Source organism: Panthera pardus, unplaced genomic scaffold (genome assembly GCF_024362965.1).
Source record: "Panthera pardus isolate Hobbes unplaced genomic scaffold, ASM2436296v1 HiC_scaffold_16, whole genome shotgun sequence".
Taxonomy (NCBI): domain Eukaryota; kingdom Metazoa; phylum Chordata; class Mammalia; order Carnivora; family Felidae; genus Panthera; species Panthera pardus.
Window position 1 is genome coordinate 4635829 of NW_026526721.1, and position 23744 is coordinate 4659572.

Below are 23744 nucleotides of genomic sequence, written 5' to 3' on the forward strand. Positions count from 1 at the left end.
CTTGATTCGCGAAAAATAAATAAGCTTAACTCTATTAAATGTGCTTCTCCTGGGCGCCAGGGGCGGCTCAGTCATTAGCATCTGACTTTGGCTCAGGTTGTAATCTCACAGTTTGTGAGTTCGAGCCCGCATGGGTGAGCCCTTGCCCCACGAGTGGTGAGCTTGTGCCCTGGGTGAGACCAAATCTCTCCTTCCCTCTCTCTCTGCCCATCGGGGGATTCTTCCTCTCTCTCTCTGACCCTCACTCACCTGCACCCTCTCTCTCAAAAAATGTTTCTCTTAAATCTGCCATTAGTGCGGTAAGAACACAGTCGTTTGACCTGCAGCGTGCTATCTTAGCATTCGCTGATTGAAGAATAAAAGACTTAATAAGAGCTGGGGTTTTTTATTTGTTATTTTGAGGGAGAAAGAGAGAACACCAGCAGGGGAGGAGCAGAGAAAAGGAGACAAAGAATCCCAAGCTGGCTCCGCACCATCAGCACAGAGCCCCATGCGGGGCTCGAACTCTCGAACCACAAGATCATGACCTGAGCCAAGAATGAGAGTCGATGTTTAACCGATGGAACCACCAGGTGCCCCAGACCTGTTTTTTATGGTCCAGAAAATAAAGCCTGATGGGATATCACAGCAAAAGAACATTTCTATCAGGGAAGGCCCGCCCCCCGTCCTCCTTCCTTGCCCGGTGACCAAGGGCAGTGTGGGAAAAGCGGGGAGACCTCCGGACGGCCACGTGCGCTAGGACCCCATCCTGCGCTGGGACGGAGGCAGGGCGCGTCAGTTGGCTCAGACTAGTGTCTTAACAGAAATTCATCTCCTCATAGCTCTGGAGGCTGGAAGTCCAAGGTCAAGGAGTCAGCGGGGCCGGTTTCCTCTGCAGCCTCTCTCCTGGGTCCGTGGATGGCCACCTTCCTGCTGCCTCTCCAGGTGGCTGGTCCTCTGTGCCCGTGCACCCTGCCACCGGCGCCCTCACCTCTCAGAAGGTCACGGGGCAAAGAGAACTAGGGCCTGACAGCCTCTTTTATGCAGGCACCTCTCAAAGGCCCTACCTCCAAATACAGTCACATTCGGAGGTACTGGGTTTAGGGGGGGCACGCAGGGGAGACACACAATGCAGCCCTAACAGAGGCCAGGCCCACACAGCGCTGGGACACGGCCCGAAGATCACACGGTTTCAGTCCAAGTCCCCATGCGCAAGCATGCACAGACATCCAAACCCAGAGTAAGACGGGAAGGACAGATGGGATGACCCTTGTCTTCTCTGCTTCCCGGAGCTTCTGCAGCTCAGGACACTTGCCAGAGACCAACTGAGGCACGCGGTGCCTGATTTTAAAGTTCCAAAGATTTGCCTTTTGTTGTTCCTTTTTTTTTTTTTTTTTTGAAGTAGGCTCCACGACCAAAGTGGGGTTTGAACTCACAACCCTGAGATCGAGGGTTGCACACTCTACCGACTGAGCCAGCCAGGCGCCCCTCGAGTTCCAAAGATTTGGACAGACTCACGCAGTAAGCAAAGTGCTTCGCGTGTCCCCCTCACCAGCTGCAGGAAGCTGAGCACACATAGCAGGAGAGGGGATTCTACTCAGGGTTCACAAGAGGAGGCTGTCTGCAGGGGTGTGGGGAGTAGGGAGAGACTGTCCACAGGGGTGTGGAGGGGGAGGGGCCGTCCACAGGGTATGAAGATGGGAGGGGCTCTCTGCAGGGATGTGGGGGGTTGTCCACAGGGGGAGGGGAGGCTGTCAGCAGAAGTGGCTGGGGAGGGCTATCTGCTGGGGTGTAGGGGGTAGGGAGGGGCTGTCCACAGGAGTGGGGAGGTGGGAGGGGCTGTCTGCAGGGATGTGGGGGGGGTGTGCGCAGGGGGTGGGGGCTGTCTGTAGGAGTGGGGGGGAGGGGCTGTCTGCTGGGGTGTGGAGGGGTAGGGAGGGGCTGTCTGCAGGGGTATGGAGGGGGGAGGGGCTGCCCACAGGGGTGTGGAGGTGGGAAGGGCTGTCTGCAGGGATGTGGGGGGGTGTCCACAGGGGTGGAGGGGTGCTGTCTGCAGGGGTGGTGGGGGAGAGGCTGTCTGCTGGGATGTGGAGGGGGGAGGGGGGGTGGGGGGGAGGGGCTGTCGGCAGGGGTGTGGGAAGGGGTAGGATCACAGAGCCAGGTGTCCAGGGGCCTGCGGCCCAGGGAGGAGGGGCAGGGTGGGCCGGGTCCTGGAAGAGGTCAGGGCTCGACAGTCGCCGTGCTGGAGGGAAGCCCAGCCACCCTGAACCCGGAGGGGAGAGGGGGTGGGATTTCCACACCAGCTTCTCTCACCCCTCATCCCAAGCCAAGGGAAAAGGGAGCCTGAGCGGTGCAGTTCATAGAAGCTGGCCCCCAGACCGCGTCCCAGGAAAACCAGCTCCTCCTTGGGGCCCCCCGTGTGGTGCCATGTGCACTCGGTCACCCAGATCAGGTGCCACCCGCACAGGCGTCCCTAGCACCTTGCTCCTAGCCGGCCTCCTCCCCCTCCTCCCCTTTCCAGCAGCATCCACCAGAAGGAGGCAGGGAGGCGGGCAGGAGTGAGAACCAGAGGGAGGACGGAGGGGAGCCAGCAGGCTGGGGGGGGGGGGTGCCCACACGCCTCCCCACCTACGCAGGTGGGAAAAGTCAAGCAAATCCAAGCCGCACCCTGACTTCTGCGGTTGCCCGTAAAAAAGCGGACAGCGCCACAACTCAGGCGGGCTTAAGTGACACCCGCCGATGGGAAAGGGGAGACACCACACGCAGGCTCTGCCCGGCCATCGCTGCTGGGAGTTGATATTTATGGTTTAGATAAAGCTTCCGACCGCCCGGCGCTATCCTGGGGCTGCTCCGGGAGAGGCGCTTATTAAACAAGGCAGCCCGCACATCTTCCAGAAGGCCGGGCGTCCGAACAGGCTGGCGGATGAACCAACGAATGCCTCTTTCCTGGGCGTCTATGCTATTCCAAGACACCCACGAACTCAGCTCATCGATGAGCAGTTTCTCTTGTATCGAACCAGCCCCACCCCCCCTTACAGGGCACCCGAATTCTCACAGACTAGTGACTCTGAAAATTGGTGGAGAAGTTAGTCCGTCAAGAAAAATATTCTTGGGGCGCCTGAGTGGCTCATTCGGTTGAGGGTCCGACTTCAGCTCAGGTCACGATCTCGCGGTCCGTGAGTTCGAGCCCCACGTCGGGCTCTGTGCTGACGGCTCAGAGCCTGGAGCCTGCTTCCGATTCTGTGTCTCCCTCTCTCTCTGCCCCTCCCCCGCTTGCACTCGGTCCCTCTCTGTCTCTCTCAAAAATAAACATTAGAAACAGTTTTTTAAAAAAGAAAAAGAGTTTTGAGTACTCAGCCCCATGCATGTATACATCTAGGACTTACATGCTAAGAGCGAGTTTAGCAGTGGTTCAGGGCACAAGATCGGGGCCCAGACCAGCTGTTTTCAAATCCTGGCTCTGCTCGCCCACCAGCTATGCCTCAGGTTCCTCATCTGTGAAATGGGGATGATGAATCCTAAACTTTCACCTTCCCTAATGTCAATCAGTAGTTCTAGCAAACTAACCAGAAGGCGCTACTTCTCTCTAGGTGGTTGGTTTTTTGTTTTTTGTTTCCTTAAGTAATTAAAATTCTTTGGAAGATTTCTACACAGGTAATAAATGGTCTCCAAGGGTTCAAAAGTGTTTATGCACATAGCAAACATACCATTTCCGGTGGCAGAAGTTAAACAATGATGGAAACATTTAAAGAGATCATCTTTGGGGGTGTGCCTGAGTGGCTCAGTCAGTCAAGCGTCTGACTCTTGATTTTGGCTCAGGTCATGATCCCAGGGTCATGCGACTGAGCCCCACATCAGGCTCCACACACAGCATGGAGTCTGCTTGGGTTTCTCTCTTTCCCTCCCCTTCTCCCCTGTTCATGTTCCCACTCTCTCTAAAAAATTAAATTAAAATAAGTAAAGATACCATCTTCCAAAGACTTCTCTCCTTAGGAGTTTCTTACGAAAAAGCCGTTTCTAATGCGGTGTGAAAATATCACCTTAAAAAGGGGCCTGTTTTAATTGCTTATTATTTTTTGTCAGTATCTGCTAAGTAGCAAACCACTGCCAGTCACCCTGTAATCACAATAAAAGCCAGCCAGTCTGCAACGGTGGCTTTCTGGGAAGTGAAAGCACGTAACTTTATCTTGAGAGGTCTTGATCTTTCCAACATACCAGACGGATAATGTGCTGGAGCCTGCAGAATGTTCTGCGGGCTGTCAGCAGAGAACAGGTGACGGAACAAAGGCAGCGCTCTCGGGGCCTCTGTCCCGCACCATCGAGGGGGGGTGGGGGGAGGGGAGACAGGCGCCTACACACGCCTACCTGCTTTCCTAGACGCATGCTACCCTCTTTTCCCCATCTGGATTTCCTGACTTGAAGATGTTTTGTTGTGGTTGTTGTTGTTTAGCTTATTTATTTATGTTGAGAGAGAGAGTGAGCACAAGCAGGGGAGGGGCAGAGACAGAGGGAGAGGGAGAATCCCAAGCAGCCTTGCACTGCCAGCACGGAGCCTGATGTGGGTCTCGAACTCATGAAGCGGGGAGATCACGACCTGGGCCGAAATCAAGGGTCTTAACGGACTGAGCCACCCAGGAGCCCCTCCTCACTTGAAGTTTTGAACGACAGTCCTCACTCACAGCTGCATCGAGTCCCACAGTGTAGACCAACGCTTCCCTCCGGGAGTCGCCTTTCCACAAACATCCGGGTTGTCTCCAATGGTTTGTGGCTGCAGGTGACATCACCAGAGCCTTGGGGGATGCTTTTCATGCCCTCCCCCCATAACCTGTGTAAACCCGCAGAAGCAAATTTGTGAGCCAAAGGGCAAATGCGTACATATTCTGAGACATTTCGCAACCCCCCTCCATAGCCTTTGTAGGATGGCGTCATATTTTGGTAGAACGTTGTCGTCACACGACTGCCTTCAAACACGCTCTGAAACTTGCTCTTCCCCATCCTTGAATGAAGTCTTGGGCAAAGGCTGCATTCTTCCAAAAGCTTTGTGGGAATTCATTCATTTTCGGGCATGATCGGCCGAGCCCTGTCTAAGGACAAAACTCAAGCTCGTCCAGTATGGTAGGCCCGCCTTAGGCTCAGAAATCCACCCTGGGGAAGGGGAGGCATGACTGGATTTACTTCTGTTTCCCCACCTGGTTCACAATAATGCCTGTGATCTCCCCAGGACTGGAGCCAAAGGAAAGGGGGGGTTGAGGGAAGAACACGTTCACCTGACTTCGCGACTGGTACATCCTGGAGGTGGCCGATGTCTACACCCTCAACCCTTATCCTGCGGGGTATTCGGTGGGTTCCTCAGAGAGCCGGGAGCTCCCCCGCCCCCATGCCCACCACAGAGAGCTCCCACCTGCCGGTGTGAGCAAAACCACCGCCAGCCAGCTGGCCACCTAGGCCCGCTCATCTCAATTCTGCCACTGTAGGGTGAGACGACTTACAACACATAACCATCATCCATATGGCTGCATTCCAATAAAACTTTACAGAAACAGGCAGATTTGGCCCATGGGCCTTAGTCTGCTCGCCCTCTCACTCCTCCTGGTGGTCCTAAGCGTCTGGCCAATAGCAGCAATAAAGACATTAAGGAGAAGACTTTTTTAGACTTGTCCTCCTCTTCTTGGGAGAGGTTAAGAAGAATGACAAATTGCATTAAGTAATTTTTTAATTTTTACCTTAGAGAGCATACAAGCAAGCGAGAGGGGCAGAGGGAGGGAGGGAGGGAGGGAGGGAGGGAGAATATCTTAAGCAGTCTCCATGCTTGGCATGGAGCCCAAAGCACGGCTTGATCCCACAACCCTGGGATCGTGACCTGAGCTGAAATCAAGAGTCGGGACACAACCCGCTGAGCCACCCAGGGGCCTCTCAAGTATTTCTTTTTTTAATTAGTAAGCTATTTTTTTCCCAAAAACTTCTGATGGCACAACATTTGGAACATTTTTGGCTGCAAGTAAAAACCAGATTTCAAGCGGCTCAAACAAGTGGGGATTATTCTCCACGTCCAGAAGTGTCTAGAGAGAACTGGTATTAGATCAACACCTCACAGAAAACCAGCGTCAGATCTCTGCTGCTCCCCCCAAACCTGTCTCTCAAGGTCAGACACTGGCTACCTGTTGACAGGCTTTCACCTTCATCAATGGCAGGAAGGAGCAGAAATTATAATCCCAGCCACATCCATTGTTTCGATCAGGAGAAGCTTCCCAGAAATCCTCCAGGAGACCCCAATTTATGTCCCACCGTCCACCGCTATGGGCTGAGTCACACAGGCCGCCGCAGGCCAGAGAGGAGAGGATTGGGAAGGTGTTCTGATCTGACCACCCAAGTGGAAGTATCGCTCACTGGTCCGGTAACAGGGTCACTGTCACCACCATGTTTCAAAACCTAGGCACGCATGTAAATAACAAAAACTCACTCTATACGCGGTCCACACACACAGCCTTCCTCTTGGTCTTTTAACGCTTCCCTTTAATTGATTTACTTTTTTAAATTTTTTTTTTAATCTTTATTTTTGATAGAGAGAGAGAGAGAAAGAGAGAGAAACAGAGCACAAGCAGGGGAGGGGCAGAGAGAGAGGGAGACACAGAATCCGAAGCAGGCTCCTGGCCCTGAGCTCTCGGCACAGAGCCTGACACGGGGCTCAAACCCACGAACCAGGAGATCATGACCTGAGCCCGATTCGGACGCTCAACCGACTGAGCCCCCCAGGCGCCCCTACGTGATTTACTTTTTTAAAGTAGGCTCCATGCCCAGCGTGGGGCTTGAACTCCCAACCCTGAGACCGTGAGTCACATGCTCTACCGACTGAGCCAGGCACTCCCAACACTTGCCTTTTAAATATGAACAGTCAGCCACTAATCCCCGGACATCTGAGGAAAGAAAGTCTGTGGCGTGTGACACAGACCAGACCAGGCCCCTAAGGGCAGGAATCAGGGGCAGCAGAGAAAAGGCAGGAAGCGGGAAGAAAATTTCCAAAAAAAAAAAAAAAATCGCAAGTAATTTCCTCAGAGAAATAGCAGATATGCAGTTTTGGAACAAGAATAAAGTACAAGCATGAAACGGAACATTCAGAGGAACAAGAAAGCGCTCTCGAAAGTGAAAGTGAAGGTGGCAGCCGAGAATCTGCCATAGAAGCAAAGACCAAGGGATGGGGACAGGAGACCGAACCAGAAGTTCAACATCTGGGCAACTCTTTTTGGTCCCCCCAAAAAGAGAGCGGACATTTTAATTAGAAAATCCCTCAGAACTGAACACCCTGAGCTTCTAGACCGAAAAGACGGCGTGCCCAACATTAAAAAACCAACCAACCAACAAAAACAGCCATTCGAAGGCACACTGCCATGAAATTTCAGACAACCAGACCTCAGAACGCCGCTTTTCCGGTATCTCCCTTAGCTCACTATCTCACACTTGGTTCGCTTACAACGAATCAGACACCAGAGTGCCTGGGGGGGGGGGGGGGGGGGGGGCGCTCAGTCGGTTGACGGTCCAACTTCGGCTCAGGTCATGATCTCACGGTGCGTGGGTTCGAGCTCCGCGTCGGGCTCTGTGCTGACAGCTCGGAGCTTGGAGCCCTGCCTCCGAGTCTGTGTCTCCCTCTCTCTCTGCCCCTCCCCTGCTCGTGCTCTGTCCCTCTCTCTCTCTCTGTCCAAAATAAATAAACATTCAAAGAAAGAAAAACAGAGAATCACAAACCACAGCTGCAACAGCGTCCGTGTGGAAGGCAAGGTGACCCTGCAGGTTGCGGAGGGATGCTGTCTGTCCGGCTGGAGGGGCCAGAACGGCTGGGTCTGTATTCACTCCTGGGGCGGGGGGCAGAGGGGACCTGAGGTGGGGCCGGCCCCCAGGCAGCCACAGGAAATGTGTGCCGCTGACTGGGAGCCCCACGCACGGCACTGGCAGAGCTGGGGTGGAGCGTGAGGCTGAGATCGGAGGCTGGGCAGGCCCCCGCCTCCCTGGAGGCCTGAACACAAACACTAGGATGTTTCACTTGTCCGGCCAGCGGCATGGCTCACAAACCCAGGACTGGGATGAACAGGTCCCCTGGTGAGTGAGCTAGTGAGTGAGCCAGCGAGGCACCAGCTCAGAGGTGGAGGGGAAGGTGGGGATGGTCTCCACCCTCTATAAAGAGCCCAGCAGGAGGCCTGCAACCCCACCCACCCAAAGACCACCAGTCTCTCCCATTTGGGTGGGGCAGATGGGGTCACAGAAACTACCAGGTCCCACGCAGGGGTAAGGGGCCAAAATGCACATATGTCTACAGACTTTAGGGCGACAGAACATATCTTAGGTATTTCTGAAATGAGCGTACATTCAAGGACTGGTGTCAGACAGGGTGCCTGGGTGGCTCAGTGGAGCCCGACTCTTGATTTCAGCTCGGGTCATGAGCTCACAGTTTGTGGGTTCGAACCCCGCGTCGGGCTCTGCACTGGCAGCGCGGAGCCTGCTTGGGATTCTCTCTCTGCCCCTCCCCTGCTTGCCCGCCTCCCCCACCCCTCAAAATAAATAAATAAACTTAAAAAAAAAAAAAAAAAAGAAAAGAAAAAAGAATTGGTGGTGGGGCACCCGGGTGGCTCAGTTGGTTAAGAGTCTGACTTCAGCTCAGGTCATGATCTCACCGTTCATGAGTTCAAGCCCCGCGTCAGGCCCTGTACTGAAAAGCTCAGAGCCTGGAGCCTGCTTTGGAATCTGTGTCTCCCTCTCTCTCTGCCCCTTCTCTGCTCGAGCTCTGTCTCTCAACACTGAATAAACGTTAAGAAAAAAATTTTTAATTGGTGTTATATACACTATACGTGCACAGCTGGATGATAAATCGTTAGGCTTCAGTAAGCTTGTGGATTTCACGAGAGTGTCAGGGTGTCTGGGACCTGACCCTGTCCTGTACCCCTTGCTTCACTGCCTTCAGACATCGCAAGGCACCTGGCACGCAAAAGTGTTGAAGTCTCGGGTTCAGAGCACTCGACCTTCAAAGGAGGTTTTGTGGTTGTTTTTAACCTCAAAACATCATCTCCCTTTGCCCTCCCCCCCACCAAGCATTCTCCCTTGCTCAGTGCCCACACATCACATCCTCCTCTTCTGGAAAAAAGTTCAAAGTACGCGTCTCAATGAGAAGCACACTCTGGACTGACTCACAGAGGCTTCCGTGAGTTAGATTCTAGAGCGCTTTAGGAAGTTAGGATTTTAAAGCAGCGTTTCCAAACTGCTTTGTGAAAGGCCGAAATGATGCCCTCAAGTACATTCAGTGACGGAACCGTATTCCTTCTTTCCTTGCCCAGATATTGGCCTAACCGGTGCCAGCCACAGCTCCAGTGGGAGGGCTGCAGCGGCCGCAGCAAACCCCGTGCTGAGCCAACAGTTCCGTGCATCTGACCCTCAAAGCCCCAAGTGCGCGGCCCCTGTGACCGCCTGGAGGCCTGCTCTAACCAGCTGTAGGACCACAAATGCCAAAGGTTAGCCATTAGTTCGCCCACTCTGGAGCAGCCTTGGGCACACACCTGCAGGAGCAGGGGTGGGGGTGGGGGAGCCCAGCGCCCTTGCCCTTCACCTGGGACCCCCAGTCCGTTGGGCATCCTCTCAGAGACCCTCAGGGGGCTCGTGTACCGCTGCCCACACCTGCAACCTCTCCCCGCACGCTCCCCTTCCCTTCTCCCCTCCCCCACCCTCTACACATGAATCCCGGGACCACCTGCCAAATACAGCACCCATCCACACGCTTAGCTCCATCTGTCCCTGGGGAACCTGACCGAAGGCACTGTTAGAAAACAAGCAACGGTCGTCTGGCGTCCCACCTCCCTTGGGCACGCTGAGCGTCATTTTGCTTTCTTTTTTTAAATTTTTTTTTCTAAGTTTTATTTATTTATTTTGAGGGAGAGCATACAAGCAGGGGAGGGGCAGAGGGAGAGAAAGAGAGGGAGGAGGGGGGGATCCCAAGCAGGCTCCGTGCTGTCAGCACAAGCCGGACGCGGGCCTCCCCGCGAACCGTGAGATCGATCATGACCTGTGCTGAAATCAAGAGTCGGACGCGTAACTGACCAAGCCACCGAGGCGCCCCCGTAATTTTCTTTTTTAATTCAGAAATTCCTGGCTAACCATGGTTAGCTCGCCCCACCCACTCTTCACTCCCTACGCTCGTGCACACACACGCACACGCACGCATACACACACACACACACACACACACACACACACACACACACACACACTGCCTCTCTAAGGACTCTGTTCTAATAAAATCTAACCCCAAAGCGCAATTTTAAAATAGAGGAAAGACAGGGGTGCCTGGGTGGCTCAGTCGATTAAGTGCCGGACTTCGGCTCAGGTCATGATCTCACAGTTCGTGGGTTTGAGCCCCGCGTCAGGCTCTGACAGCTCAGAGCCTGGAGTCTGCTTCGGATTCTGTGTCTCCCTCTCTCTCTGCCCCACCCCCACTCATGCTCTGTCTGTCTCTCTCTCAAAAATAAACCAACATTAAAAAAATTTAAAAAAAGGGGCGCCTGGGTGGCTCAGTCGGTTGAGCGGCCGACTTCGACTCAGGTCATGATCTCGCAGTCTGTGAGTTCGAGCCCCGCGTCGGGCTCTGTGCTGACAGCTCGGAGCCTGGAGCCTGTTTCAGATTCTGTGTCTCTTTCTCTTTGACCCTCCCCCGTTCATGCTCTGTCTCTGTCTCAAAAATAAATAAACGTTAAAAAAATTAAAAAAAAAAAATTAAAAAAAGAAAATAGAGGAAAGATGAGCTACTCCCAAGGCCGATGCATCCGTCGGCAGCACCCAGGGCCCACGTGCATTCACGGTGAGGGACCCTGCCCAGTGCACAGCCCTTGCCTTCGCCTGCCTGGCCTCACCTGGTTCCCTCCACGTCTTCCCACGCTGCTGGCCACAGCCAAACTGCACTCCCCGCCCCCCCCCCCCCCCCCCCCCCCCCGGAGAACAGGGCCTGGCACACAGTAGTCACTCAATAAATGTGCCCAAGGAGGAGACCCGCAGTGCTGGAACAAGACAGGGCTTTGAAGATCAGGGGAGGTCCACGGGCATCATGAGCAGCCACTGTTGGCTTGTGCCCACAGCAGATGCTTCTCGTGGGCATTCTCCCCTCACTGCTCCCAGGCCGGCGCGGGTGGCAGGCCGAGTTACCAGGATTTCTCACCCTTGGCATCGGTGACAGTTCAGACCAGACCATCATCTGCCATGGGGAGCTGTCCCGTGCCTCCCTTGCAGGATGTTCAACAGCGTCCCTGGCTTCCACTGGATGCCAGTGGCACCACCCAAGTTGTAACAACCAAAAAACATCTCAAGACAGTGCCCAATGTCCCCGAGAAGCCACAACATCCTGGGATAGAAAACCTCTGGGTTAGACCTATTTGCTGCCGGGTGTAAAAGCTCTCTTCCCACCCCCACTGGAGAGGGGCTGGGAAGCACAGAAACCAGCACCACCATATTCCCTTTCCACTTTAGCAAAAATAACCACCGTCCCACTAAAGGGAGGGACAGCAAAACAAAATCAGTGGCTGGAACCACTTCTAATAACTTCTGACCTGCCCCGCGTCTTACAGAGCAAGCTTTCTGGAACTCGTGTATCAGTGAGAAGTCTGGCCTCCCCAGACTGCCCGATCCACAAGCCCAACAGTTAGGGCTGATCGGCAACGAGGTAGCCACAGGATGGGAGAGGAAGCCTTGAAACAGACATCAGCCCAACCAGGAAACCGGATGTCTGCTGCACCCAGGAACTGAAAAAGGAGCGCTTGTATTTACGTACTTTTTAATTTCCATTTTGTTCTCCTACTAACTCATTTTTATCGCTTTACAAATTATTGCCCCGTGACAGACTGAAAAGTTAAAAAGGACACCGTCAGCACACGCGCCGTGAGAGCACGGTCCCTGGAGAAAACGCTCTCCTCGTTTCCAACCTGCCAAACACAAGGAGGCTTCTGGAAGGCAGTCTGCTTGAGGTTGCTGAACCCGCAGAGGAGACACTGACCAAATAACATTTAGGAAGATGAAAAAAGCGACTCATTCCAGGTTCCACGCAGACAACCACCACGCAGAGGAGAAGCTGGCCTCTGTCCCGCTCGCAAACAGCGTCCCCGGGCTGGGGCCGAGTGCCTACTTAAGGGGGACCAGGGGAACAGGGCAAAATGCAGAGGACTCACCCATGACACGGGGGCTGGGTCCTGGGAAACTACTTCGACCCAGCCCTACCAGGCACTCTTAGTCCCTCCCGGCCAGCTGTGACCTGTGACCTGTGCCCTCCCCTCCCCCCAGGGTGCGGAGCCAGATTCTGCTTTTTAACAGATGCCCGGGTGACTGCACACAGCTGAATATTAGAGCTTTCGCGAGCGCTCAGAACTGAAACAGATTGTAAACGTTGCGTGCTAGAGCCTCTGAAGGGATCTCAAGTCACCGGGTCGAATTTACAGATGAAGAAACTGAGGCTCTGAGAGGTTCTCCCACACCAGCACTTGGCAAGCAGCACCTCTACGGTCAGCACCCAAACACCTGCTTCCCAAATGACTGCACAGCTCTGCCGGCTCCCCAGCGGCCTGTCTGGCTGAAAAAAGCTTATGGTTTCCAGGCGCGGCCTGATGTAGTGGAAAGGGCTCTGGATGCCCACGGAGGCTTCTGGAATCCACACCTACCTTCCCCGAGGAGCGTGTCTTCTCACCAGGGTCCTGGCTGTCCTAACCTCTCTGCTCCCGGGAAAACTTTTTGATTCGGTACCTTCCCCCGTTTTCCTCCACGGCACCACTTTCTGAGGGCCTGGCTTGTGGGCTGACTTTTTGTTTGTTTCTGGGGTGGGTTGCAGGGCTGGCAAACTGAAGCAGTCCCCCCACATACCGCCAATAAGGCCACTTATTCAGCGCGCGTGCGCTTTGGAGGCGCTCCTGGCACCGGGGAGCGCGAGCCTGGCCTTAGCGAGGCCAGGTATAAATCGTGGTGCTGGAAGGAGAGAAGTTTCCCACCGCCCTTTACGGCTCCCTGGAATGATGAAGCTGGCCCAGGGCAGCACCGTTTTACTCTTCGGACAGTGCTCTCTATCTTCCTAAAATGGCAGTGCTGAGATTGTGTATTACCAGGTATAGGTATATGACGTGCCATATAATAAAGATCCCAAAACGTCCAACCTGTGACCGGTGCTGGCTGGTGTGCACAAACTCATAAACAAACCTCCTAGTTGAGTGTCTTGAATGTGGTCACAGCAGCAAGCCAGGAGCATTTTGTCCTCTTTGGGGATCCCAGGGGCGAAAAAAGCTACCGAACAGCAATGGGCAAAAAATAAATAAATAAGTAAATAATCAAATCGTCCGTTTGGGCCAGAAGAGGACCCCCAAGGGGTGGCCAGTCCAGCCATGCATCACACACCAGTTCTCCACGGCTCGGGAAAGGAGCTCAGAATACCGGCACACACCCTTACACTCTACCTATAAATACGGGTAGACGTAAATACACACGATGTCACAGAAGCTAAGCGGGGCCATCCACCTGCCTCACAGCCATTCTGTTTCCAGGTAGTATCCACGGTCACTAGCATACGGTGAGCCCCGCTGTCAACATCGAACCCAGGCTGGGCAAGCAAAACAGAGTGAGAGGAATCCATGGCATATGGCAATGGAGCCAAGTGTGAGTAGAGGCCTCACCGCTGGTCATACAAGGAGGCTCTTGGGTTGGAGACAGAAGTGCCCATCGTTGTGAGAAGGGAGAGGATTCTTTGTTAGAAATACCGACCCCTGGGTGGCTCAGTTGGTTAAGCATCTTCTGACTCTTGATTTCTGCTCGGGTCATGATCTCACGGTTTGTGAGTTCAAGCCCTGCATTGGGTTTAGCACTGACAGTGTAGAACCTGCTTGGGATTCTCTCTCTCACTCTCTCACTGCCCCTTGCCCAGTCTCTCTCTTATCTCTCTAAATAAATAAACTTAAAAATTTTTTAAAGAAATACCAAATAAACGCCGTGCTGTCTAGTTAAATAGTAGGTTTATAACCTATTGGAAATATGTACAACCCCCCTTCCCCACAATGGAGTCCCAAACCCTTAGACATTTCACTTCTGGTTCTTCTTCCCCCCTCTGTCTCACGGGCTTATTTTCGGGGGCTTTGCAATGAGCATGCACCAAAGAACAAAGGGAGGAGGGACTGAAAGTCTCTGTGTCACCTCAGGAAATGTACGTTTGTTCCAACCAGACCACTTTTGGCTTTCCGTGGGCATAGGCGACTTCCCGGTAAGGCTGCAACCCCTCTCCCCCCCCCCCCCCCCCCCCGCAGTGCTCAGCCAATGAGGAACCAGGGGAGGGCCTCACCTCTGTAGTGCTCAGCCAATGAGGAACCAGGGGAGGGACTTGCACGCGAGGAGATAAATTGTCTGCTGTAACTGCCCTGAGCGTGCCTGTCCATCAGACACCTGCTCTTGCAAGAACGTTGATTAAAGCCTCGCTTCACTGTGCTTGAGTCTCCGCATCCCTCCTTTGATTGGGTCGGTGGGCTTATTTCTAACATCATCGCAATGGACGCACCAGCTACTCCTGCTGCACTCTGCCTGGGGCTGGGGCAAAAGTCAGCGCCCACCAACCCCCACGCTCAGCCTAGGTGGACCCCGAAACCCGGGCCAAAGGCTTGACCTGCTCATACCGTGTCTGTGATATAAAATAAACCCAAGGGCTGCCAGGCGCCACAGGGAAGGGAAAAAGCCACCGCCTTGAAACTCCTGTCCTCGGGTTCAACACAGCATGGACTACCACCGTGGAGAAATCACTCATCTCGCCAGCTAACCTTAAACCTCCCCTTTTCAAGTTTTAGTTAGGAGACGCCAGCAATCATTCCAGGAAGAAGCAGGAAGCCCAAAGGAGGTTAAGCCCACCTATCTGCAACAAAGGAAGTCAGAAGTTGAGAAAGGGCTAGATATGACAGGTAGGAGTACTACAAGTGAAAGGTGTGTATTCTGTATCAAATATGTTCAATAAAGACGGGTGACAGATGCCTTATAGTCTTTAAAACATGAAATACAAGCTTTCAAGCCTTTTACATCTTTGTTGTTCCCAACATGAGTATTTCTTAGTCATAGGTATTTAAAATACCAGCGATCCGAGCTTACACAAATGGACTTCGCTCAAGTTAGGCAATGATTCTGGCAACTCGAGAATTTGTGCAACGTGACAAGAAATGTTTAAAAAATATGTTGAGTCCTGGGGCACCTGGGTGGCTCAGTCAGTTGGGCCTCAGACTTCGGCTCAGGTCATGATCTCATAGTTCCAGAGTTCGAGCCCCGCGTCGGGCTCTGTGCTGGCAGCTCAGAGCCCAGAGTCTGCTTCGGATTCTGTGTCTCCCTCTCTCTCTGCCCCTGCCCTGCTTACACTCTGTCTCTCTCTCAAAACTAAATGAACGTTTAAAAATAAATAAATACATAAAAATAAAATTATTGGCAACTGAAACATGGGATAGAATGAAAGAAAATACACAGAATGACAAACTCAGAATGAACTTCTGGATTAAAACTCGTGTCCCGCTGGGGCGCCTGGGTGGCTCAGTCGGTTTCCCCCACAAAAATTATGTAGAAATCCTAACCCCTGGCGCCTGTCTTTACAGATGTGAAGACACTAAGATGAGGTCAGACCGGATCAGGGTGAACCCTAATGCAATGACCGGTGTCATTTAAGAAGCAGCAAATTTGGACACAGAGACATACACGGCGGGGGATTTCCTGTGAAGACGGAGGCAGAGGCTGGCTGCTGGGGGAGGCAGGAGAGGGAACGGGATCCTGGCGACACCTTGATTCCGGATGGCCGCCCTCCAGAGCAGTGAGCGAATGTATTTCTGCTGTTTAAAGTCACCTAGTTTGCGGCCATTTGTCACAGCAGCTGCAGGAAACTAAGAAGTCAAAAGATCGCCAACCGATAAGAGCAGGGCAGCACAGGGCGGCCGATCGCCTGTCCTCGGTCACGAGTGTGTGATGCCACAGCGTCCTGGAGGCTCCCCGCAAAACCCAGGTATTTTTTTTGAAAGTCCAGATGCAAAAGAGGGGTAGTGGCCCGGGGAGCTGGGCAGACCCCACGGATCGATACCCCAGCTGGGCCTCTCACCAGTGGGACCACGGACAGATTGCTGGGCCTCTCGGGATCTCGCTCTCTCCATCTGAAAACTACTAAGTCAAGTCACTTACCCGCCCTTCGCAGGGCTGTTTGCAGGATTAGAGGAGGTGACCTGTGCAAAATGCTTAGCGTGGGGCCCAACATCCAGTGAGCCTGAAATAAAGGTTGGCTATTAATATTAACAGTTGCTAGCGACTTCTCAGACGGTCCCTCTAAGGTGCTTTGCGCAGATGTCTCGGCCTGGCCTTTCCATCTTCCGCAGGAGGACTTGGATCATAATTCTTTCTCTAGAGCTCAGGAGCTGGCACCTTTCACTCACAGAAGCTGGTGGGAACCTAGCCTTGACTTTCTTGTTCTTTTAACCCCAGACACGTCATTGTCCGTAATATTTACCATCTCATTGTGTTCCAGCAAATGTATTCTCGGGGGACGCCGGGGCGGCTCAGTGGGTTAAGCGTCCGACTCTTCATTTCGGCTCAGGTCATGATCTCCCGGTTTGTGGGTTTGAACCCCGCATCAGGCTCTATGCTGACAGCTCAGAGCCTGCTTGGATTTCTGTCTCTCTCTCTCTCTTTGCCCTATTCTCTGCACACACAAACACATGCTCTCTCTCTCTCTCTCTCAAAAATAAACATTAAAAAAAACAACAACACTTATTCTCGGTGCCCATCCCTTTTTCCAGCCTTGCCTGCAGTGAGGCTTAATGTAATTCAGGGACACTGGATTGCTTGTTCTAAAAAAGACAAACTCCTAAATTGCATATCCTTGGCACATATTTTCAATCCAAAGTCTTCCAAACAATTGTGTACTAAGAAGTGATAAGCCAACATGCCGTGATTAAAATGGGAGTCCCCAAAATAATTTTGTAGCTCTTTACATTCGAATGGTTAAGTATGAAGATCGTATTTCTGTCTGTTTCATCCCTATTGGTGGAGAGAGGACAGAACAATCCTTCAACAGAAACCCCGGAGGCCTTTTGAGGCCATTACCAGGTACAGAGCTGCAGACCCCCTAGCATCTCCAGTGGGTTTATCGTGTCAGCATGGAAGCCTTTTTTTTGTTTAAATAATGGAAATTGCTATAATTATCATCATTTTAGCACGCCATTATTATTAATACGACCAAACCGTATGGTTCAAGCAGAGGCGGGTTCTCTACTGTTCGAACGAGGTCACATGATGGTATCCAACACCTGGCCCGCATCCCCATGCCCACGTGGTCCTGCTCTCCCACGGGCTTCGGGGCAGATGCCCGTGATGTCTTGAAGAGTGTCAGGCAGAACGAAAGACCCCCCCCCCCCCCCAGTTCTTGATTAAGGCATGCGGGGACCGAGCACGTGTGCACGTGTCCAACAGTTGGCTCTCCCTTGGGAGAGCAGGGACCTGCGTGGCTCTGGTTCCTGTTGACCTATGGCTCTCCCCCAGGCACACCTGGGTCCAACTCTTCATCATGTCGCCCTGAAGGAAAGGAAAGGACGAAGGGGCCGCGGGGGTTGGAGTCCCTCTTTGGTCACGTTATTAAGTCCCTGACACCTTGGGGTTTAAGGTCCAGGGAGCTCTGGCTGGACAGGGAGGGTACTTGGAGGCCAAATTTTTCTTTTTAAAGGGAAAGGGAGGGGTGCCTGGGTGCCTCTGTCTGTTGAGCGTCTGGCTCTTGCTTTTTCGGCTCAGGTCAGGATCTCACGGTTTGTGAGTTTGAGCCCCGAGTTGGGCTCTGTGCTGACAGCACAGAGCCCTCTTGGGATTCTCTCTGTCTCTCTCTCTCTCTCTCTCTCTGTCTCTGTGTCTCTCTGTCTCTCTCTCTCTCTCTCTCCCTCCCTCTTTGCCCCTCCCCTGCTCTCTCTCAAAAATAAACAAACTTTAAAAAGGGAAAAGTAAAATAAAGGAGGCGGGAAGGAAAGGGAGCAGGTAGGCAGGGGCCCAATGGTTCGGAACTCGGCTTCTGGACTCCAGCCACCTGGGCCCGATTTCTGGCTCTCTTTCTTGTCCCGTCCCCTGGGCCAGCCATTCAACTTCCTCAGGTTTGTTGTCCCATCCCCTAAATGGGCATCAGAACTGGGAGGTGGTTGTGAGAACCCCCAGGGAGAGCACCCGTGAGACACGCAGCAGGCTGCTTGCCACGAGGGGAGCCCTCCGAACGATCTGCGACTGTTACTTCTCCAAAAATTCTTGGTTATTTAATGCTTGAATTTACAATTTCATTTTTCTCTCCACCTAAGCAAGTTTTATTTTAGGCTTAGGAGAATCAGCAGAGAATAAATGCATAACTCTTGGCCATTAATAGAGCAGGAAACCTCACTCCAAGTTCAGAAGTCACCCCAGGGCCTGCTGCAAACACCCTGCTGGTGGCCAGAGACATTTCGGGAGGAGACAGGGAAGAAATGAATCCCAGTGCATTTGTCACTAACACCTATAGTAGGCATTTGGAAAGATCGTACACACGGATGTTGCTATAAAACAGCTTATTACTAAATCAGGCCAAGAAGGAGGAACAGAATATTTCATTCCCCGTCAAATGTAAAAATTAAATCTGGATTGTTAAAAACAGCCTTCCCTGGAAACATGCTAATCTTTAACTGAGACATAACCTTGAATGAACTACTCCCTTGGCCAAGGTAAGGATACAAACACGAGGCATTCAATACATTCCTGTTATTTAAACTTCATCATTTTAAAGTAAAGGTCACTGGGGCGCCTGGCTGGCTCAGCCTGTAGAGCATGCGACTCTTGATCTCGGGGTTGTGAGTGCAAGGCTCACGTTGGACCCAGAGCTTACTTAAAAAAATAAGAAAATAAAGGAAAGGTCACTGCATTAATTAATAAAGAAAAGCTATCATTTATGAAAGTTTTTGTTGTGAGAGCCCCAGAGAAAAGTTTTTTTTGGTTTTTTTTTTTAAGCTTTTCTTGAGACTTTTTTTTCCCCCATCCCCTTTCTAGTCCCCGGAGGCAGACTTCAAACCCCCTTTTATCACAGCACCCAAACTGCCCTCATCTTTTCTTCAGTACAAAGAATTCCTTTCCACTCAAAAAATTAACAGGAGCTCTTGCCCTCAAGGCACACATTCCCAAGGGGAGAGTCATTTCCGGTCCCAAAACATCATCCTTAGGCCACAAAATAGGTTGATCGTCAATATCTTGAGCAATCTTGGGAAGGCAGAAAAGTACAAAGTTCCCACTACCAGCTGGAGTATTCACGTGGTGGCTTTGACCAGCACCAGCCTCTGTGGTCAAGTTAAGCTTCCTCAGCTGACTCCTTCCCCCTCCTCCCTCCCCACCATCCACCCCGGGAGCCACCACTTAGACGAAAGGCAAAAAGCAGAGTCAAAGTTTTGAGCTGAACACATTTCTGAAGGGTTTTGGTTTTTTTTTTTTAAACTAATTAAGCAAGTATAGAAGTTATTCTGCAGAGTTTCTTTTTTTAAAAGAATTAGCATGGCGCATCTTTCCTCTTCAGAAAAGTCTTGAATAATTTAATTAGAATTACACCCAAGTCATGAGTATGTTCTATTTATGGGGGAATCATAGCTGAATTAAAACCCAAATGACAACGTTAAAAATAAAAATAAAGTATCTTGAGACTGTACTCAATTGATAAGAAAAACCTGACTTCACATCACACTTGGATTAGGTAATGTGTTAGGAGGAGGAGAGCCAACTCGACTCCTGAAATTTTCCTGTTCTTCAGATTACCGAGCCTGGGGCCACTGGGTTCTCGTTACAAAAAAAAAAAAAAAAAAAAAGTGCTAATAAATGAAAATCAGATTAAGAGAAAAAGAATGCCGCTTGGTTTTATTTTTATTTTGTCCTCGGGAGGCCACTCGGTCCCCGGCAGCCTGGCTCAGCCCCCGTTTGCTCCGCAGGCGCCGGACTGCGCTTTCATACATTCGGCAGCCACGTGTGCGGCCGCCGGGCTCGGTGCAGAGAGGCTGGGCGGCCGGACCGGCGAGAGCACGCCGACGCGCCAACTCCGGGAGACGGACGCGGCCACGCGGCCCCCTCCGCCGGGCGCACGCACACAGCCTTCTCCCCGGGCGCTGCGCCGCCGGGGCCGGCCACGGGCTCCCGTGGCCATGAGACAGCATGGGGGTGGGGGGATCGTGGGGAGCAGAAGAGGAACCCGAAGCGAGCCCCTTGGCGGCCTCGGCATCGCGCCCGAGGCCCACGGCGCCGGCTGCCCGCTCGCCAGGAGGGCTGCCCCTTAGAGGCGCTCGCCGCCCGGCGGCTCGGGGCGGAGGACGCACAAGTTCTGAAACACTCGCGCACGCCCTCGGCAGCGCCCCGGGGCAGGACGCCCGGCCGCCCCGCGTCCCCAGGGCGCGCGCCCCGCTCCCGGCCCGGCGGGGGCCCCTCGGCGTCCCGCCCCGCCCCCCAGCTCTGCCCTGCCGGCGTGTGGTCGGGGGCGACGCTAAGCCGCGCGCGGGCACCGCCGGGCGCCCCCCGCCCCACCCCCCCCCCACGGGCCCCCCGGGAAACCCGCGGCTGCAGCCTGGGGGACCGCAGGGGCGGTGGGGAGCGGGCGAGCGCCCACCAACCTACCTTCTGCGGGGGGGTCCCGATCAGCATCTCCAGGTAGTAGCCGCGGCCGGAGTCCCCCTGCAGGTTGTCCACCATGGCCAAGAAGTTGGCCGCGCCGCCGGCGGGCTCCAGGGCGAGCGCCAGGCCGTCGGCTCGGGGCGCGGCGCGGGGCGCGGCGGGGGTCCCGGGCCCGGGGGTGGGCGCGGCCACGCGGAGGGGCAGCGTGAGGGGTGCGGGGGCCGGCGCCGGGGCTGCGCGCAGGAGCCAGTGGGCCAGCAGCGGCAGCAGCAGCGCCCGGGCCTGCGCGCCCATGCCCGCGGCGGGGCCCGGGGGGCGCGCGCGGCCCGGCCCGTCCCGTCCGGCGGTGGCGGCGGCGGCGGCGGCTCGGAGGTTCGGCGCGGGGCTGCGGGCAGGGCCGGGCGCGCACGGGGCGGGCGGGCGGCGGCAGCGGCGGCGGCGGCGGCGGCTGGGAGGAGCACCGCGGGAGGAGGACTGCAGGAGCGGGAGGAGGCGCCGGAGCCGGAGCCGCCCCAGCCCGCGCCGCCAACTTGAGCAAGTTGGTCGCCGCTGCCCCCTCTGGCGGGCGGCGGCTGCCCCGCAGGGGCCGGGCCCCTCCCCCGCGGCCAAGGTCACGGCGGAGCGCGGGGTCCGCGGGAGCGCCCCGGACGCGCCCCGCCCGCCCTCGCTCGTCTCGGGCCGCGCCTCTTCCCCGGGAAACTCGAGTCCCGAATTTCCTCGGAACGCGCCCCGCTGCTACGGCCAACGGATGTGACGAGGCTCATCTGATACCAGGGGGAAAGTTTCGGGAACCCTTAAAGGGGCAGCAAGGGCCTGAACTGGCCCCGGGACCCCGCGCGCGAGGGGGCCCCGCAGGGGCGGGGGGGGTGAGTGGAGGGTCAGAGAGGAGAGTGGGGAATCGTCAAAGAGCCGCGAGCGTCACCAGGAGTCAGCGCCTCCCCTCGCCAAGTTCCTCCCCGCAGCACTTCAGCCCGGCGGAGTCTGGCTGCCTCTCTGGGCATTTTCCGTGCGCTGAACACCCACCCCCATCCCCACCCCCATGCCTGCTCACTCCCGCTTCCTTGTCCCCACTTCGGCCCCCCGGCAGATTTGGAAGAAATCTGAGTGGAGGCGGGGGTGGGGGAGGCAGGGAGGACGCGAGAGCTTTGGAGACTTCTCCCTAGGAATCTTGGGGGTGGAGGGGATGGGGCTTGGATGCCTCTGCTGGCTGCCCGAGCCTCGGCTCCCGCTGGCGCCCACCGTCACCGCCCGGGAGGTGGTGTCCGCTTCTGGCTTTGAGCTTGGGCTTCTCCGCCCCACGCTTGTCCGTAATGCAGATGGGAAGCTGGCGGGAGCTGCTCCCTCACCTCCCCCAGGACTCCCTCAGTCCACCAAGCGAGTTGCAGTCACGATGCAAAAATCAGGGCCGCCAAAGCTGCACGTTGCCTTTCAACCCTCCGCTTCCCCCTCCGCCAGCTCCCGGCGGATTATCTAATTAATACTTGTTTAGCCGCAGACACCAAGACCAAAGAAGGGGCTCAGCAGTGCCAGCAACGAGGGTTATTTTATTTTAGGTACTAAACGCGGGGTGGGGGGGGGGGGGGCGGGTAACAGTTACACAAACTAAGGTCCATTGATTTCCACTGAAACAAGGAGCAGGCGAATCTTTTCTACCTCCTCCAGCTGAAATATGCCGGCTGTTTTAAAAAACAAACAAGCCCGTCTTCAAACAGTGGGAAGGTTGGAGCAAAGCTTCGCTCCTCGCTGTAATTTCCAGCTACTTCTAGCCAAGATTTGATTTTTATTCCTGTCTTCTCGATTTTAGAATCAGGTCTCGCTCTGCAAGAGACCCATATGTCAGAGATCTTCGGTTGTGCGTATAAAAAATCACATTTTCCCCAGACTGTATCCCAACTTTAACAAATCCCCAGCCTCAAAAAAGAAAGGCCTAGTAGGGCCTGTGATATAACCTAAATTGATATCCCCATAAATCTGCATAGTAATTCCAGAGCTATTATATTCATATATTCACATTTCGAATTCAAGGTTGTAGACGAAGTATAATTTTTAAAGAATGATTATTTATACTCCTTGGTGTCCAGTCTTGAGGGGGTCCAAACAGAAGTGCAGACAGTTGTCGGAAGAACACAACCTTGGGGGGGGGGAAAAAAAGCACATGCAATTTATTAAGGACGTTGGCATAGGGGCTACCTGACTGGAAGTTCAACATCAGAGACATTTGCTCTCATAATTAAAAACCACCAGGGAAAATTTTGAAAATCAAGTCTAATTAAGGTGTGTCCTTTGTGGGACTCCGGCCCCCGCCTAGTGTGAGCATTCATGAGCTTTTCACTTTGAAAAAGCCAGTTTAAGTTTACGGGGAAACAGACGCATTAAGATCTGGTCACAGGGGACCTCATGTAGTTTTCATGGACGCTGGAGCGGTCTTCTCAGAAATGAATAGGGCTGAAGTGACGGCATCTGATGACTGTCCCCATGGCCGTCTCTGTTACGAATGGTCTCGCAGTTCTGGACCCGACCCCTACTCACAACGAGGGTGCAGCCTGGGTCTGGGAAACAATAGTTTTACCTCCCAGGTGCTCTCCCTGGAACCTTATGTGGCAGGCCTGTCATTCCGGAGCTAATTAGGGGTTCTTTACGCACTCCCCGAAGCCCTTCTCTAAGAAAGAAGCTGTGTCCCAAAGCATTGGTGAGCGGCAGGGAGAAGGTGGACCCCTCACACCCCTGCAGCACCCCAGCATTCCCCAAGAATCTCTGTAAGAGCCACCATTTCAGCCACACTTTCTGGGTCCACATGGGGAAACCGAGGCCTACGAGTGAGACTGGCCCACCCCTCCTTGCAAAGAGCAAACGTCCTCACCCAGAAATGCCTGGCACGGCTGAGGGTGAGAAAGGGTCTTGCCCTCCTGCCCAAGGAGCCCACCAAGGATTCCTTCCAGGAATACGTGTTGCTTGGTCACAAAGATTGTCACCGATGTGTTTGTTGACGTTCATTGGTTCTTAGCACTAACTCTGAGCTCCTTCTATACCAACAATTCTCACACTTTTGGGTCTGAGGACCCTCTTACTCCCTTAAAAAGTAAGGACCCTAGGGGCGCCTGGCTGGCTCAGTC

The 23744-nt window shown here is 54.0% G+C and overlaps 1 protein-coding gene across 2 annotated transcripts in view; it reads right to left on the reverse strand.

Annotated features, from left to right (window-relative positions):
* BACE2 (beta-secretase 2) overlaps positions 1 to 21358 on the reverse strand; it is a 90948-nt gene extending 69590 nt beyond the window's left edge. The window contains exon 1 of one of the 2 annotated variants that reach the window (XM_053903057.1): positions 20635 to 21351. In XM_053903057.1, the coding sequence (XP_053759032.1) occupies positions 20635 to 20925 (291 nt within the window). In that variant the 5' untranslated portion in view covers positions 20926 to 21351. Of the gene's footprint in view, positions 1 to 20634 lie in introns of both variants that reach the window. The other variant, XM_053903058.1, reaches the window with a different exon arrangement.
* Positions 21359 to 23744: the final 2386 nt, after the last annotated feature.